The sequence below is a fragment of the Diabrotica virgifera genome, chromosome 6 (assembly GCF_917563875.1).
Source record: "Diabrotica virgifera virgifera chromosome 6, PGI_DIABVI_V3a".
Classification (NCBI taxonomy): Eukaryota; Metazoa; Arthropoda; class Insecta; order Coleoptera; family Chrysomelidae; genus Diabrotica; species Diabrotica virgifera.
In genome coordinates this window covers 188182025-188199896 of record NC_065448.1, presented here as the reverse complement: position 1 = coordinate 188199896, position 17872 = coordinate 188182025, and the positions used below count along the sequence as shown (strand labels likewise).

At 32.8% G+C, this 17872-nt stretch overlaps 1 protein-coding gene across 1 annotated transcript; it reads right to left on the bottom strand.

Moving 5' to 3' along the window:
- Positions 1-6028: 6028 nt before the first annotated feature.
- On the bottom strand, positions 6029-12804 carry LOC114336181 (uncharacterized). Its single transcript, XM_028286510.2, has 2 exons — positions 12552-12804; positions 6029-6341 (listed from the first exon to the last, which is right to left on the bottom strand). The coding sequence occupies exons 1-2, from the start codon at positions 12790-12792 to the stop codon at positions 6091-6093; spliced, it is 492 nt and encodes a 163-aa protein (XP_028142311.2). The 5' UTR covers positions 12793-12804; the 3' UTR covers positions 6029-6090.
- Between the last annotated feature and the right edge of the window lie 5068 nt (positions 12805-17872).

Sequence of the window (17872 nt, the reverse complement as noted above, 5' to 3'; positions counted from 1 at the left end):
GAGTTAAGTGCATCCTTCTATATTTAAGTGATGGCTCTCCAGTTTCTGCTCGTAAACTTTCTATTGGGCTGGTCCGGAATGCTCCTGTGGCTATTCTTAATGCCGTATTTTGAATTACGTCAAGGTGGTGTAATAAGGATTCTTTCGTAGATGTATATACTATGGAACCGTAATCTATTTTAGATTTAATTAGGGTTTTATAAGCATGGATTAGGCAGTTATAGTCAGCTCCATAGTTTTTATTAGAGAGAGTTTTCATAAGATTAATTCCATTTTGGCATGTATTTTTTATTTGTAGAATGTGTTTTTTCCATGTGAGTTTCGTATCAAAAATCATCCCTAAGAACCTAATGTCATCGGCATAATTCAGGATTTGGTTACATAATTTTAGTTGCGGTTTATTCGGATCACGTTTCTTTGAAAATAACAACCACTTTGATTTGCTGAGTGAAAACTGAAATCCTGTTTTCTTCGACCAGTTTTCGAGTTCATGAAGTGAGGTTTGTAAGTGACGCTGTACTGATGAGATGTTTTTTCCTGAAGATACTAATACCAGATCATCCTCATATAATCTGCCACGAACTAAGCTGGAGTTTGATGCTATAATATTATTCATGGCAATTAAAAATAACGTTGCGCTTATTACAGACCACTGAGGGGTGCCATTTGTTTGACGTCTTATTGAAGATGTGCAGTGGTTGACTCTTACTTGAAAATTGCGTTGTCTAAGGAAATTTGAAATGAAATTAATGATATTACCTCTAATATTTCAAGTGTGTAATGATCTGATAATATCGTAACGCCAATCTGTGTCAAATGCTTTTGTAATGTCTATGAATACTGCAATACTTTCTTGTTTGTTCGCGAAAGATTCAAGAATTTCAGATTCTAAATCAATGAGGTTATCAGTAGTAGTTCGATTTTGTCGAAATCCACTTTGCTCGTTAACCAGGAGGTGATTTGCTTCTAATATCCATAGCAATCTTTTATTAACTATTTTTTCCATGACTTTGCACATTACATTGGTGAGAGAGATGGGTCTATAAGAGGAAATTTTATTTCGTGCGTTGTTAGGTTTGACAATAGGTATAATTATTGAATCACTCCAGGAAGTTGGAAAGACATTATTTAACCATATTCGATTGAAAATTTTTAGAAGAGTACACTTGGCATTGTCTGGCAGTTTTTCCAAGAATACTAAAGGTACACTATCGGGTCCAGAAGCAGAGTTTTTGTAGTACTAAGGGCAAAGTTAAGTCATCTAACGTTAAAGAGATATTGAAGGAATTGTTATCTCTATCTTCACAATCAAGCTGTTGTTTTTCTGTGATGATTTTTTGTTGTATAAACTCTTCGGAATAGTTGCTATTGCTGGAGTTTTTTTCGAAGTATGTAGCAAAAGCATCAGCTATTTTATTAGGTTTTGTTTTTACATCAGTATTATGAGTAATAAAAGGCACTTGATAAAATTTGTTTTTTCCTGATATTTTACGAATATTGGACCAGACTGTAGATAAAGGTGTTGTACTGTTTATATTTGAGACAAATTTCCTCCAGTTGGTTTTTCGAGCATTTTTTGTTATATATCGAGCATGTGCTCTCTGTTTTTTGTATTCAGTTATGTTAGTTGTGTTACTATGTTTTTTCATTCTATTAAAAGATGCTTTATATTGCTTGATTGCATTTTGACATTCCGTATTCCACCATGGTAGAGGTCTATGTTTCCTTAATATTTTAGTTTTTCCTATATGCGTTTCTGCCGCGTATGTAATAATATTCGTAAAAATGTTGAGAGTTTCATTTATATCAGTGTTTTCAAAACTAGATCCTTGTGATACTATGTCTGTTTCTATGGCATCAGCGTACTTGTACCAATTAGCGTTTTTCAGGTTCCATTTTCGGACTAGTTGGTATTCAGAGATAGTGTCATTAGAAAATACAGAAATTTTTATTGGGTAATGGTCGCTTCCATATAAAAAGGGTAGGGGATCCCAATTAAGAGCAATTGAAAGAGTTGGGTCACAAATCGATAGATCGATTGCCGATGTTGTACCAGTATGTACATTAAATCTGGTTGGTCTTCCATCATTGAGAATATTTAAATTTTCCTTAGTTACCAAGTCTTTGAGTAGTCTGCCTTTGAAATTAAAATTTGTTGAGCCCCACATTTGGTTGTGGCTATTGAAATCTCCTACTATTAGTCTGGGCATAGGTATTTGTGAAATGAGTGCTTTTAAGTCGGTTAAGGCGAGAAGTGTATTTGGGGCAGTATATATGCAACATACATTGCATTGGGAAGCTTTAACTGAGACGGCTACAGCTTCGATGTCTGTTTTTAAAGGAATCGTTTGTGCTTCAAGAGTATTTTTAACATAAATGGCCACTCCACCACTTGATTTTTCCTGGTTGTTTCTATTTTTATAAAATCTTGAAAAATTTTTAAATGTGTGGCGATATTGGTCTTTGAAATTCGTTTCTTGGAGACAAATGATAGCGGGGGTAATATCATTAATTAAGAGTTTTAGCAATGGGTATAAAACCCATTTATATTCCATTGTAATAAATTGAATGTTATAGTTACAATTATTGAATGTTCAGCTCCTGGGATAATTCAGTCGATGTATCCGTGTCAGGTTCTTCATCCTCGTAGTTGTCTTTTGTGAGCTGTCTCGTAATTTTTTTGTTTAGCTTTGTACATTTCAATTTTAATGAGCGCTCGTATGTATATGAATGAATTTTGGTTATGAGTTGTCTTAATTCTGGAATGTCTACTGTATATTTATTTATAACGCAGATAACATCTTTTGTTCCATGACTGTTTTCAAATAAATCCACTGTCTCCTCAAAAGTTAATATTTGCTTTTCGGAATTGAATAATTTTTTAATTGGTTGCATTAGCGTTTCTAAAAATATTGTTGAAATTTTTGTTTTTATTCTTTTTTATGTCTGAGTTGGCTTTGAAAATACACCGTCACTAGCTGATGTCTCAATCGGGGGTGATATTGCTTCAGATACAGTTCGTTTTGGGGATGATTTAGATATATTTTCTTCGTTGGATACGCTAAATTCTTTTGGTGCTGGATTCTCTTTATTTTTATTAAACGAGCAAGAATTATTATTTAGACTAAAAGATGAAGGCTGGTTAGTTATGATTATGTGAGGTGATGGAGCTGATGAGGTGGGTATATTTGGTTTGGATATCACTGGCATTGTATTATCTGTAGTTGATGTATCAAGAGGTGTTAGGTTGGTTGTAGATAATATTTTTGTTAGTGACGTTGAGTTGTTTGATATGTTTGTAGAGGTGCATGTTGAAGGTGTTGAAGTTACTGTAGTACGTTCGTTTCTGTTTGAAAGTGTAGCAGTTAGGACAGCTGTTCCTGAGTCATTTACATTTACTGAGCAACTACTGGAAATATGGCCATGTTGTTTGCAAATGAAACATAAGTTGTCTAATGTCAAAAAAATTCGATTTATAGTATCTTCATGAGTTATTAAAATGGTATCGGGAATTGGGCTTGTTGGTGGAGATACGTAAATATGTCGGCGGAAACTGAGTACATGTTTGTATTCAGGATTGTTGGTTCCTACTCGCAAAAATGACATTGATGAAGTTGGTTTTAGCCCTAAGATCAGTAGTTCGTTTTCTATAACCTTATGCGGTATAGTGGGAGAAACATTGGATATTATGAGTCTTTCACTTGGAGTAATTAGTCTACGGACTTGAATTTGTGTATTGTTTACAGTGATGAAACCTTTACTGTTTGAAAAAAAATCATCTACGACTTGTTTGGTTGAGAAATAAATACAGATACAATTGTTGGTGATTCCTGATGAAAAAAGAATGTGTTTTGGACTAACTAAAGATCCTACCGCTAACAAGTATTCTTCTAATTTAACATCATTGAGAGAATTAAAAACTACTGCTTGTAGCTTGGATAGATAGATTGGTTCTTTTTGTCTACTGGCTGCAGCTGAGTAAGATAAAGGTTTTTGTGATGTGGATTGCAATGATAATTCATCGCTATGATTAGTGACGTCATATTCCATTTCTCAACACCATTTGATTTTCCTAAGTACGGACCTGTTCCGCTTCGGGTTTTAGTAATTGTTTTTAACGGCAAAAAACTGGTGTCGATCAATGACTGGTGTTATTTATTGACGGTTTTATAAAATTCTTTGGTTATGAAATACTTATTAATAGAAAAATATGTACTCACAGAAAATGTATTTCTATACACACTGAACTAACACTATTATATTTGATGTTAACATAGTGTCAGAATTCTATGATTAGTTTTCTTAAGTTAAATTTACTATTTGTCAGGATCGATCAAAAAGCATGTGTGCTTATTCGATATCAGTGCCGGACTCCCTAAGACTACAATTGAGTTTTAATTTAAATATTTTATCTATGCTAGAATATTCCAGTGTTTCGAATTTTAAGAAAAAAACACAGTATGATTGTTGTACTCGGTATAACATGAAATTTACTTGTCTAGCAACAATACTATTACATTGACACTCTTAAATGATAAGGCTATAACATACTAAAAAAAATCTCTCAAATCGGACAACAGGTTTAGGAAATTCGAGACATCTAACATGTCCTATTTTTAAGGGGTTCCTTTAATTTTGCCGGTGTGTGTATTTCCAATAAGGTTAGTGCGTGGTTTATATCCCCCTCTGAGTTCATTTAGGAATTTACATACTCCTCTAGTGTCATTGTGATTGAAATCCTGCATCTTCAGTATTTGGTTGTTTTCGTATCTCTTCGTGTTTCTTCTGCAAAGTTCGTCTTCGTTCTTGTTCAAACTTTTTGTGCCTTTCTCGTATTCTGTTTGAGTATACTGCACGTGTAGTTCACTTCTTATGTCTATTGCTTGTCTACATTCTTCATCAAGCCAAAGCGTTTTTAATGTTTATTTAATATCAGACTTTTAACTATTGTTTCCCAACGTAACCTATTAATTTTATTTCATTCTTCTTTTATTGTTTCATTCCTCTGTTCCATGAGTTTGCTAACCTAATCTAACTTATAATTATGGAAATATGGAAAACGTGTATACCAGTTACTTTTAAGTTAAAAACGTAAAATTTATACTCCAGCCAGAAATTAATAGGATAGAAACAAAGAAAGCCACTCAAAAGCAATACAATGCCAGGGTATGCTTGACTTGGACATGAAGTATCAGAAAATAGTATAGTGTCCAACAAGTGAGAAAAAAGACATATTTCTCACGAGCGTAGAAGTTTGTTGGCACGAGCCGAGGCACGAGGCGAGGGCCGCAAATCAAGCGAGGGAGAAATATGTCATTTTCTCATGTGTTGTACACTGTACTTTTTCTATGGATGCGGTTCTGTTAAGAGTTTAAACTTCAAAATTAAATAATTTACGTGCTTTCAGGTGTATTATATGTATAAATGGAAATAAAATACATATACATATAGGTATTTAATATTCTTAAAATATACATATCTTATTTTTTAAAATTCTAATTCACAGTTATTTTTGAAGAGTTTTGAAAGGTATTTAATTCCTGGTAGGTTTGGCTTTGACACATTTGTTTGACAACATTAATTGTGTTTGTATTATGCATGTTACCATGGAAACGGAGATCACATGTATTGAAACCGGCGGAGAACCCGCGAGAAAAAATATTTCTCACTGCAATGGCCGACTTTTCTCACTGCCTGAGAAGTTGTTGGTTTTGAATGTATGTAAGTAGTGAGGGAAGTTGCATATTGTATAGCATCCATAGAAAAATTATCTTGTTATGTGACCTGAAATTAATTACGCATTGCATATTTGGTATTTAGAGTGAGAAAAAAAGATTCATTAGGTCACAAAATTAGATACAGTAAAGAATGTTTATGTAGGTAAACGCATTTATTTGTTAAAAAAACACAAATATATTCACAATTATACACAGATTTAATATCACAAAGGATTTTATAGCATTCCAGAATAAATTAAGGTAATAATGTTTATTACAATATTTATTTATAGTTCAAAGTGAGTGCAAATTTATGCAAAAAAATAAGTTAATAAAAATAAATAACAATAAATATTTTTGACTCTTCTCTCCCCTAAAGAAGTCCACTTTCTGGCCGTGAATACTGCCGAATAGTTAGTACCGCAGGTATGACCTTCCGTCTTCCTAGGTCACGCCTCTTGGTTGCAGGTTGTACATAGTACTGCTTGACTGGTGCAGTCTTGTTGTCGACAGGTGCCTCTACGACCGTAGCATAGTTCAAGGCACTTTCAGCTGCAGCGTATGGCTCATAAGCGTGGTACGGGGAGATTGCAACAGCTGGTATTTGGTCACTGGCACTAGGAGCTAAAACAGTAGGAGAGAGTGGATCAGGTGCATCATTTATCAAATAAGAAATATTTTTAATATGTCTCAAAGGTCTCTCTAAATTATTACTAAGCAAAACAGCGTTAAGAATAGTTACTGCACTAATAGCTTTATATACGGTAGAAGTCAATTATAATTATTTCTGTATTAATGCAAAAAATTATAAAAAACATTGAGATACGTGCCAACTTTTATAATTACTCTGGATTAATTAGCAAAATACAAGGAAAATTATTTACCAGTAATTTTATTGCTGGAATCGAATCTTATGATTGTATATATTAATAATATAGGCATGCAAAGTCCGCAGACAGTGTGCTACTTTTTATAAACAAAATGGCGGCCGAAAGTCGTGTTTTTTCAATTTTTGCTCCATAACAAAAGATTTTAACTTTACACCAAAAAAACTCAAATAAGAATTCACCGTAATTAAATTCCGCATAGAGACGTGTTTTTCCCGATTTACTTCGATGAAAATTTTCCCCGGATAATGCGGGTTTTTCCAACAAAATCTATAAATTTCCACCAAAATTTTAGATAAGTAATTGCTTATCAATAACTAAATAACTTGGTGGTATCAAAGTTATTTTTGCATAGATTTTAATTCCACAAGTCGATGGAAATTAAATGAACAGTTTAGCAACTAGTCCTGTCGCCAGGGGGGGTACAACGGCCTCGTTAATTCAGATGGACTTACTCAAGTTTTTTTTATGTATTTTGACCCGTAGAACACGAATTTTTTGGGTAACAGTTGATCCGGATGTCGATAAGATTGTTATAGACCAAGAACTTGAGGAATCAAATAACAGCGATTTTTGGCAAAACAAAACAATATTTTGTATTTTTTGGGCCATTTTAAGTAAAAAATATTTCTACAAGTTTTTTCGTAGGATGCACAGTTTTCGAGATAAACGCGGTTGAACTTTAAAAAAATCGAAAAATTGCAATTTTTGAACCCGAATAACTTTTGATTAAAAAATAAAATAGCAAGTCTGCTTACCGCATTTGAAAGTTTAAGTCAAATTATATCGGTTTTGATTATTTGCATTGGTAAAAATTTATTTTTTTATTGTTTAACAAAGCTATAAACACGTAGGGTTTCCCGTGCTTTTACATGCGTTTTAACGCATGTAACGTAGAAATAGTCTTGATTGCACTAGTACCTATTCTACCTACTCGTTCGATTTTAAATGAGAAATCATAGAAACATCACTCACGCACTAGTTGTTTGTAGCTTTGTTTAGCAATAACACAATAAATTTTTAGCAATGCAAATAATCAAAACCGACATAATTTGACTTGAACTTTCAAAGGCGCTAAGCAGAATTGCTATTTTATTTTTTAATCAAAAGTTATTCGGGTTTAAAAATTGCAGTTTTTCGATTTTTTGAAAGTTTAACCGCGTTTATCTCGAAAACTGTGCATCCTACTAAAAAACTTGTAGAAATATTTTTTGCTTAAAATGACCCAAAAAATACAAAATATTGTTTTGTTTTGCCAAAAATCGCTGTTATTTGATTCCTCAAGTTCTTGGTCTATAACAATCTTATCGACATCCGGATCAACTGTTACCCAAAAAATTCGTGTTCTACGGGTCAAAATACATAAAAAAAATTTGGGTAAGTCCATCTGAATTAACGAGGCCGTTGTACCCCCCCTGGCGACAGGACTAAACAATTCAATGGTTAATTATAAATTTACGGTCGCTATGATAAACACAATAATTATGATGCATAAGAATAACTATGATTTTTGTATAAAAAGACAACGTACCTATCTAATGTACTTTACAAAATTGAAATTAGACTATCTAAGCGACCTCAGGAATATTTTAAAATTATAAACAATTTTTTGGCTTATAAACAAATAGAATATCCCGGGAAATGTTAAATTAAATTAAATTATGAAAACGGTATTGAAAACAACACGGCAGAACGCTTTTTTTAAATGTAAAAACGTTTAATTGTGATGAGTGGTTCCTGAGATACAACCGGTTAAATTTGACCGGCATTTACGGCAAAGATATAAAAAATAGGATCATAATTTTCGAAACATTGCCTTTTTATTTTTATCCTGTTTCTTCACACCAATTTTCATATCTTTAAAATAATCATAACATATATTATTATAATAAACACTATCGATATTACGAGTGAAAATTGCCAAAAATGGCAAAATTGCAATCAAAAATCAGATTGGAGAAAATGTAATCTCAAAGTTTAAAATCGGTATACATTAAATAAATGCATTTTCTCGGCTTCCCATGGAGAAGTTTTCTTCATTCTTTGTTTGTTCCTAAGTAACTCGAGTAGAGCAATCTAACTGACGCATTATTAAATGTCAAACTTGCTTTTGTTTTACTATAATAGATTAATTTATTTATAAGAAAAGAAAACTACATATTTTTTCCAGTTTGTAGACTTTTTTTAGATAAACTTACTTCAAGTGTACCTTTTAACGTTAAAAACACAAATATTTTCATTTGAAAGCTGTATAATTATTTAAACAATCTTTATTTAAATAAATTAAAAATTTTGTTATAACAAATAAATTAATTTATTATAACAAAACAAAAGCAAATTTGACATTTAATAATGCGTAAGTTTGATGGCTCTACTGGAGTAACTTTGATTGGAATTTTGCTATTTTTGACAATTTTCACTCGTAATATATTATATATAACTCGAGTATATATAATATATTATATATACTCGTATAATAATATATGTTATGATTATTTTAAAGATATGAAAATTGGTGTAAAGAAAGGGGATAAAAATAAAAAGGTGACGGTTCAAAAATTATGATCCTATTGTTTATACCTTTGCCGTAAATGCCAGTCAACTTTGACCGGTTGTATCTCAGGAACCACTCCTCACAAATAAACGTTTGTTCTTTTAAGCGTCCTGCTGCTTTTTTCCAATACCGTTTTCATGATTTAATTTAATTGAATATCCTATTTGTTTATAAGCCAAAAAATTATTTATAATTTTAAAATATTTCTGAGGCCGCTTAAATAGTCCAATTTCAATTCTGTAAAGTGCATTAGATAGGAGCAGTGTCTTTTTATACAAAGCGCACCCTCAGTAATATAAGGGCATAAAAATTGTGTAAACTGTGATTCTAAATGATATGGGCACAAAATGAAATTCTCTACCGGTTAGCGCTGACAGAGATAAAAAGAACATTAAATGGTTCAGTAACTATATTTTTGTGCCTCTTTCTTAATCTCCGCCCACCTCTTGTTTTTACTGCTACAAGGTAGCAATCGGTAACATGTCTTTCTATAACGAATATCCTGGTGAGTTTGTGTTGTAACATTTTGTATTATATAGAACAGTTTTTATTTGATCCGTTTTATTATAGAAAATATTATAAATAAATGGGTATAATTCATAATAGATCGCTATTTTATATAAACAGTGACAAAGCATTCATAATATAAGGGATCAAACTTAAAGAGTTCCTTATTTCTGTTATGTTATTTTTTTTTAATATATGGGACAAACTTGAAAGTATATTTTTTCCATTACATATAATTAATGTAATTTATTTATATTATTTTTTATCATGGCTATTTATTGTGTAATTATCAAGTAACAAATCTGCCAAATTTCACATTTATAACTTAATTAATAAGCATGTTATTTGAAAAATAGCTGTAATATTGGAAACCAGAATCTTTAAACGCGATTTCCCAGCAATCTGTTTTTTGAATTGTGCTGAGGGTGCGAAAAATCATAGTTATTCTTATGTATCATAATTATTGTGGTTATTATAGCGACCGTAAATTTTTAATTAACAATTCAATTGTTGCTAAACTGTTCATTCAATTTCCATCGGCTTCTGGAATCATACTCTAAGAAAGAGCTTTTATGCTGCCAAGTTATTTAATTATTGATAAACAATTACTTATCTAAAATTTTACTTGAAAATTAAAGATTTTGTTTCCAAACCCTCATTTTCCGGGGAAAATTTTTGTCGAAGTAAATCGGGAAAAACCCGTCACTATGCAGAATTTAATTACGGTGAATTTTTATTTGAGTGTTTTTGCTGTAAAGTTAAAATCTTTGAAGTTATAGAGCAAAAATTGAAAAAAACACGTTTTTTGGGCGCCATTTTCTTTATAAAAAAAGTAGCACACTATCTGCGGACTTTGTATGCCTATATTATTAATATACACAATCATAAGATTCGATTCCAGCAATAAAATTGCTGGTAAATAACTTTTCCCAAAAATGGCTTGTTCTCCGAAAATCTGCCCAGACTAAATATAAATAAGTAGGTATGCGCTTTTTAATGTGCCCATTTTATTCTATTCACAGCAGCTCGAAATAGATCAGATCACATTAGACCAGTCAACTTCGTAAGAATGGTCAGCCAGGATATACGTCTTCGTCTTGGGCCTCTCCTGACCTCAATCTTGCCTTTCAAATCAACTGTAGAATTTTGAATTTATTATTACGCATAATACGGTCGAATTAAGCCAATTTTCTGTGTCTTTACTTAGCCTCTCGACAATAGTTGCGTAGTGTCTTTCTACAGACTCCAGCTTTCCAGTCCGTGTATAGGACACTAATGAAGTAACATCTAAGAATTATTATGCGTACATTAATATTAATCTTTTTAATAGGTCATTTCCTTACGTTATAATATACTTGATTACATTTATATGATAAACAATTTTATAAAATTGGTGACCGTAGCATCAGCCCAAGTTTTGATTCGATGATGATGATTTTATTCCGAACTAAAATTCAGAAAAATTGTGCGCACACACATTTTTACAATCTACACGAAGAAAACCATTCTTCCTAAGCAAACCATGATTTTTATCAATTGTTTACAAAAAAAACCGCGTTCACTCTCCTTTATACCTTTGAAATCTAGTCACCTACTTCCTGTCCCGTTCTGATGTCAAGGACTGGAAACTGGACTAACACATGATATATATAATCTTTAGACCTTCTACCCTCTCTGGTGTAGGTAAGACTACCACATGAAATGCATAATAATTCTACCTTCAAATAATTGATTGATTCGACCGTTACTTGATGGAAGTTCATTTCATCTAATAATAAAACACTGAAAACGTTTGTTTTCTATACTTCCACAGAATTTATTATAACTAAGTGACTACAGCTGTTTCGGCAGAGTGCCTTTCTCAAGTGATATAGTTTACAATGTATTTGCCTTTTTAAGTCTTCAACTGAAGAGGTTGAGGAGTGGGGAGCTATTTGTCTCGAGTTGGTCATTCAGAATTATATCTGTATTTTTCAGTTTATTAATTTCCATAGATAAGCTATCTTTTTTAGAATCTATGGAAATTAATAAACTAAAAAATACAGATATAATTCTGAATGACCAACTCGAGACAAACAGCTCCCCACTCCTCAACCTCTTCAGTTGAAGACTTAAAAAGGCAAACACATTGTAAACTATATCACTTCAGAAAGGCACTCTGCCGAAACAGCTGTAGTCACTTAGTTATAATAAATTCTGTGGAAGTATAGGTTTTATTATTAGAATTCTACCTTCGTTCACCAAAAACTAGATTGTGAGACTGTAACAAATTATTTGTGAAAAAGTTGTTTACAGATAAATTAAAAAAAAAGAAGTTTTATATTTTATCCTTTTTTGTCATCTGTTTAGACAAACATATTATTGTTTAATTATAGCTTTTAATTAGAAAAATGCAAATCAATGCAAGCAAGCAAGCAAGCAATTTGATTCAACCCGACCTGTGGGAATGTCCACCCTCTCGAAAGAGTACATTCGGGTGTAACAATTCATTGGGGCGAGGTGTTTTGACCCGAGTGTAAACAGGGATCACCCCACTTCGCTCCAATGCCCCAGGCCATCCCTTTCCCCCCCATAGCACGCTGATGCGCGATGAGGGCACAACTATCGTAGCCAAATGCTCTTCACAATGGAATCCTGGGTAATAAGATTCCATGTGGTACCCTAATCGAATGCAAAAATCTTAGGCTCAGCGTGATGCGCTCTATACCTTTATCGTCTTACTTACTTAACCGCGGTACTAAAAATTGCTTGCTTGGGCCCCAAGTCATCGTGCTGAGCCCTATTGGGCTCTGCCCAATGACTTGTTGCTCGAGTTTTTATGTGATTTTTTTGTTTTATTATATTTTTTTGGGGGCTTACGCCTTTATGCAAATCAATGACCTTTACCTGGATACTCAAATATAGGAATATTCTCAGATGCTGATGAATGCTGCTCAACTTCCATGTATTGTGGCTCTGATTCTGATTTTTTAATATATTTGGAAGCGACTATTATAACTGTCAGTATTAATGCTGTCTTGGCAATAAGTAATGCCTTTATTGCAAACAACTTCAAAGTCGATAAGACCATAGTTACTGCCGTACCTTTAGCAACTCCAATGAGAAAGGGAACCATCACGTTGCCCATATTTTTCTTACTTCTGCCTAAAAATATAAGCTTAATTAGCCTTCGTTAAACTAAATCAATAAAACAAAATTTAATTATAATTTGTTAGCACTACAGCTCTTTCAGCAGGGACTTTTATCAAGTGATGCATTTTTACTACGCGTCTCCACCGTATAGTAGGGTAGAACGAAAAAAATGTTTTTATAATTTGAATGTGTAATAGTGTTAGAAAGTTGCCTGTAGTCATTGTTAAGCCAAAAATAAAATATTTTTCTAAACTAAATATTTATAGAGGTGCCGCAAAAGGGTTGAAAGTTAGAATTTTTAGTTAAATTTTTGTGAATTTTGATGATTTTGATTTGGTAAAAAATAGCTCTTGTAATGATGATTGTAATGTCTTAATTCCTATTTTAGATGAAAAATACACACTCTAAAACCACTTTTTCAAGATAATTTTAGTTTTAACTGTCAATAATCCAATCTTTATTTTTACTAAAACTGGCAAAGTTTGAACTTTAATTCCTCATTTAAGAAATGTTTAATAGTAAATATTTACTTCATTCCTTAATATAACTTAATATCTGTTGCTTGATTCTAAAAAGACAAATGTCAAATTTTTGTTCTTTTGTACAGCTCTCTTTTGAATTTAATATTGACCAAACAAAATGCAAAAAATTGAAATTGGCCATTTTACCACCAAGTCACATAATGTGGCTTAATGGTAAAAGGGCCAGAGGCAATTATTTGCATTTTTTTTGGTCAATATTAAATTCAAAAGGAAGCTGTACAAAAAAACAAAAATTTGACATTGGCCCTTTTAGAACCAGCCACAGATATTATAACTACAGTGGAAGAGCACATTTCAATAGTAGAGGAATCTGTATCAACCTTCCTAGGGCATATAACTCCTGCTTCCGGAACAGACGAAGATATAAAATATAGGGTAATGGAGCATTTTCAAGGTGACAATCCTTTGAACATTTCCAATATAACAGCTGCCGGATGTGATGGAGCTGCCACTAACACCGGTGTTAACAATGGTGTAATAGCTTTAATAGAGAAAAACCTAAATAAGCCGCTGAAGTTGCTGATTTGTTTGTTCTATTCTATACCAATGAATTGCTTTTGCGTCATTTGTTTTGCACATTGGATGGAAAAATTAAAGGCCCTCATGAATTTGGAGGGCTTTTAAGGAAACAACTTAAAATCTGTAACTAACTTTCTGTGGTTAATTTCGCTCCCATACAAAACAACCTCCCTATTCTAGATATTAAGGATGATCTAAGCAGAGATAAAAAATATTTACTTAAAATATGCAAAGCAATCTCCAGGGGTGTATGTCCTTCTGATCTTTCTTTAAAAACTCATGGAAAATTAAATCATTCATGATGGCTTACGTTGGCCAATCGTCTTCTACGGATATATGTTGCAACAGAAAATCCTTCAAATAATCTGAAAACTTTAACTATGTATTTGATGAAGGTGTATGCCATAGTCTGGTTTCATATCAAACCGAAAACATTTTGTGTAAATGGATATATCTATGGAGACTCATCAAATTTTCACGTGATCTTTTTTTGTAAGAAACATGTCCAAATAATTGATCCAGTAATTCAAAGGAATGGTTACTTCTCTCACCCAGAAAAGGTGCTTCTTTCCATGTTATGTGACAAGAAAACTCATAAGGGAGCTAGGTCTGCGGCGACTTTTGAAGGGAAGATCGAAACTCATAAATTAAGGAAGTTTGTTGTCACGAAGGTTCACTTCAATGCCAGTGACTACATTGATATAATTAACTGGACGGAAGAAGAAATTTCTGAGCCTCCTATGACAAAACATATAACTGACGGGGACTTAAACAAGTATATAATTGAAGCAAGAGACCCTAGTTGTCAGGTGCAGTGTGTGGATTTTCCGTGTTTTCCCTGTCATACACAGGCAGTGAAAAGAGCCATAAAGCTCGTGACTGAGTCATCTCTTAGTGTCTGTGGTCTTGAAGCAAAAATGGCTTTGTTAGAACAAATATTGCTTCCCAAAAGATTTTGTCCAAGTTTGAGATAAAAAAAAACAATTTATTTAAGTAACAAAATGAATATTTTAACTAAAGAAACCTTATAGCAATATATACAAATAGCAATGATAGCAATGTTAACTGTTATTAGAAACAATTTTTGACTAAAAAATGTTAGCTATGGCACCAGGTTAAATATATAAAATTATTGAAACTTTCCGTATTTTTTTGTTAAAAACCTATCTTTTCCAAGCTCTTGCGGAACCTTAAGATATAATCCTAGAACAAAACTAGTCTGTAGTTTTATTGTAGACATAATAAGGCAACTTTCGATTGCTATTAGAAAGTTCTTTGAAAAACAAATTTCCTATCCTTTTATTCCACCCTACGGCATATCTTTAACTGACTAAGTTTTATTAGGGAAGAATTTTTTCTATGAAGTTAGTCGTTCAAAATAATATCTGTATTTTTTAATTTATTAATTTTTTTCCTTCAAAAAATAATATAGATCAGGATGAGCCCATAACGAATTCAAAATCTTATTTTTAAAAATCATAATCTATGTAGTTAAAAATTAAGGTTTTTTTTTTTTTTTTTATTTACACAAATAAACCCGCATCAACCACTAAGGGTTATTAGCGGGGGGACATACACAAACAGTAAGATACATATTATTATATAAAAATGCTTTACAATCTGGTGTATTGTTTAGTCATTTTGAGATAATTTAATAAGGAGTTTAGGTTTGAAGTCAGTACACTTTTAATATTGTCACTAAGAGCACACGCGATCCTTTCTTTCTGGTACACTGGACACTCGATAATTATATGTTTCACTGTCAGTTGCGTGTTGCAATTGGTACACATCGGAGCGGCCTCCTTGTTGAAGATATGCTTGTGTGTTAGTAACGTATGTCCTATTCGGAGTCGGTTGATGATGACTTGGTCTTTTCTATTTCTTGGTAACATGAGTTTAGTTCCTACTTGACTTAGGCATTCTTTTAGTTTGTTGTTAGTCTGATCCCAAGTAGTTTGCCACGTTCTGTGGACATGACCTTTGATATTTACTTTGTGATCAGTCCAAGGTATTTGATCTGTGATAGAAATACTTTGGTCGGTAGTTGCATTGCTTGCTAGAGAGTCCACTTCCTCGTTGCCAATTATTCCCATATGGGAAGGTACCCAGATGAAGAGAATATCTTTCTGTTGATTCTGTAGATAAGATAATTCTTCTTTGATTTTGAGAAGTATAGCGTGAGTTGTATATAGCTGTTTTATCCCAAGTAATGCGCTCATTGAATCGGTGATAATCACAAATTTGCTTTCATGGATAGAACCACATTTTTTCATTGCCTGGTGAATTGCTGTAAGTTCTCCGGTATATATACAACAATTTGTTGGGATTCGTACGGTAGACTTGATGTTTCCGCAGATATAAGCTGCAGCATGTCCTTCATCACATTTGGAAGCATCAGTGAAGATTCGATGAGTTGTTGGGTATTTGGAAATTAAATTTTTAAAAGCTTGCTGGATAAGGAAAGGATGTGTGGAATGTTTAGGGAGATCTTTTAGAGACATATCTATTTTTGGAGGTTTGATCATCCAGGGAGGAAAATTTACATGAATGGGTATAGTGAGACTGAACTGTTCTAAATTAAAACCAATACGTTTTGTTCGCTCAGGAAATGGTAGCATATTTCTTGCAATGTTTTCGTAATGATCAGAAAATATATTTGTTTTGTAGAATATTGTTGAGTAGGTTACGTTGCTTTTGTTTGCTGAAATTCTGGCAACGTAATTCAGTGATAGAAGTTGCCTTCGTTGGCTTAAAGGGAGTTCATTAGCCAGAACTTGTAAACTACTTACTGGACTAGTTCTTGTGGCACCTAAAACCAATCTCAAGCACGTATTTTGAATGTAGTCAAGTTTTTTTAAAGATGTTTTGTTAGCAGTATCGTAGCATAAACAGCCGTAATCTAATTTACTTCTTATTAATGATCTATATAGATTAAGTAAAGTTGTTGTATCAGCCCCCCAAGAGGTATTTGACAGCATTTTTAGTAGGTTAATTCTGGATTGGCAAGAACGTTGCAGATTCGTTACGTGGTTTTTCCATTTTAAGTCACGTTCAAAAGAAAGTCCTAAGAAATTTATTTCTTCTGACTGCTTCAGCATAACTCCGTTAAGTGTTAATTGAATATTAGGATAGTCTTTCCTTTTGCTAAAAATTAAATAACGTGTCTTTTCGCCAGAAAATATAAAACCCGTGTTTTGCGACCAGTTTTCAATTGTATGTAAGGCCGTTTGCAATATATGTGATCCCAGAGTTACATTATTTGTTTTTAGATAAATGACTAAGTCGTCTGCATATAGGCTAGTAAATACAGGCAGCTTTATTTGATGTATAATACTATTTATTACAATCAGAAAGAGTGTAGGACTTAGAGTAGATCCTTGTGGAGTGCCATTTTGCAGTACTCGTCTGGAAGATGTGAATCCATTGGCTCTAACTCGAAAAGTTCGTGTTTCTAGAAAATTTTTAATAAACGACAACATATGCCCTTGGACATTCCATTCTTGAAGTGTTTTTAGTATAAGATGTCTCCATGTTGTGTCAAAAGCTTTTCTTATGTCAAAAAATACGGCAATAAGTTTTTGATTGTGCATAAAAGATTCATGTACAGCTGATTCAAGGGTTATTAGATTGTCTGTTGTGGATCTACCCGTACGAAATCCACTTTGTCTGATACTTATTAGGTTATTGTTTTCGAGATACCATTTAAGACGATAATTAAGGATTTTTTCTAAAAGTTTGCAGGTACAGCAAGTAAGTGAGATTGGACGATAGGAATTTGGATCGTCTTTTGGTTTATTATATTTAAGGATTGGAATTATAGTTGCTTGCGACCATAGATCAGGAAAGTCGTGCTGAATGAAAATATTATTAAAAATATCAACTAATATTAGTTTTGCATTTAGAGGAAGATTTCGTAAGAAAAGAGGGTGGATATCATCAGGTCCTGGCGTCGAATTTTTTGCGCTTAAACAAAATTCTAATTCTTGAAGACTTATGGGTTTGTTTATTGGATTG

Bases quoted from the DNA above. Each gene is read 5' to 3' on its own strand.
- LOC114336181 (XM_028286510.2), bottom strand. From the start codon at position 12,792: ATGGGCAACGTGATGGTTCCCTTTCTCATTGGAGTTGCTAAAGGTACG. The intron at 6,342-12,551 runs GTAAAGGTCATT...CTACTGTTTTAG, and splicing joins TCCTATATTTGAGTATCCAG to CTCCTAGTGCCAGTGACCAA.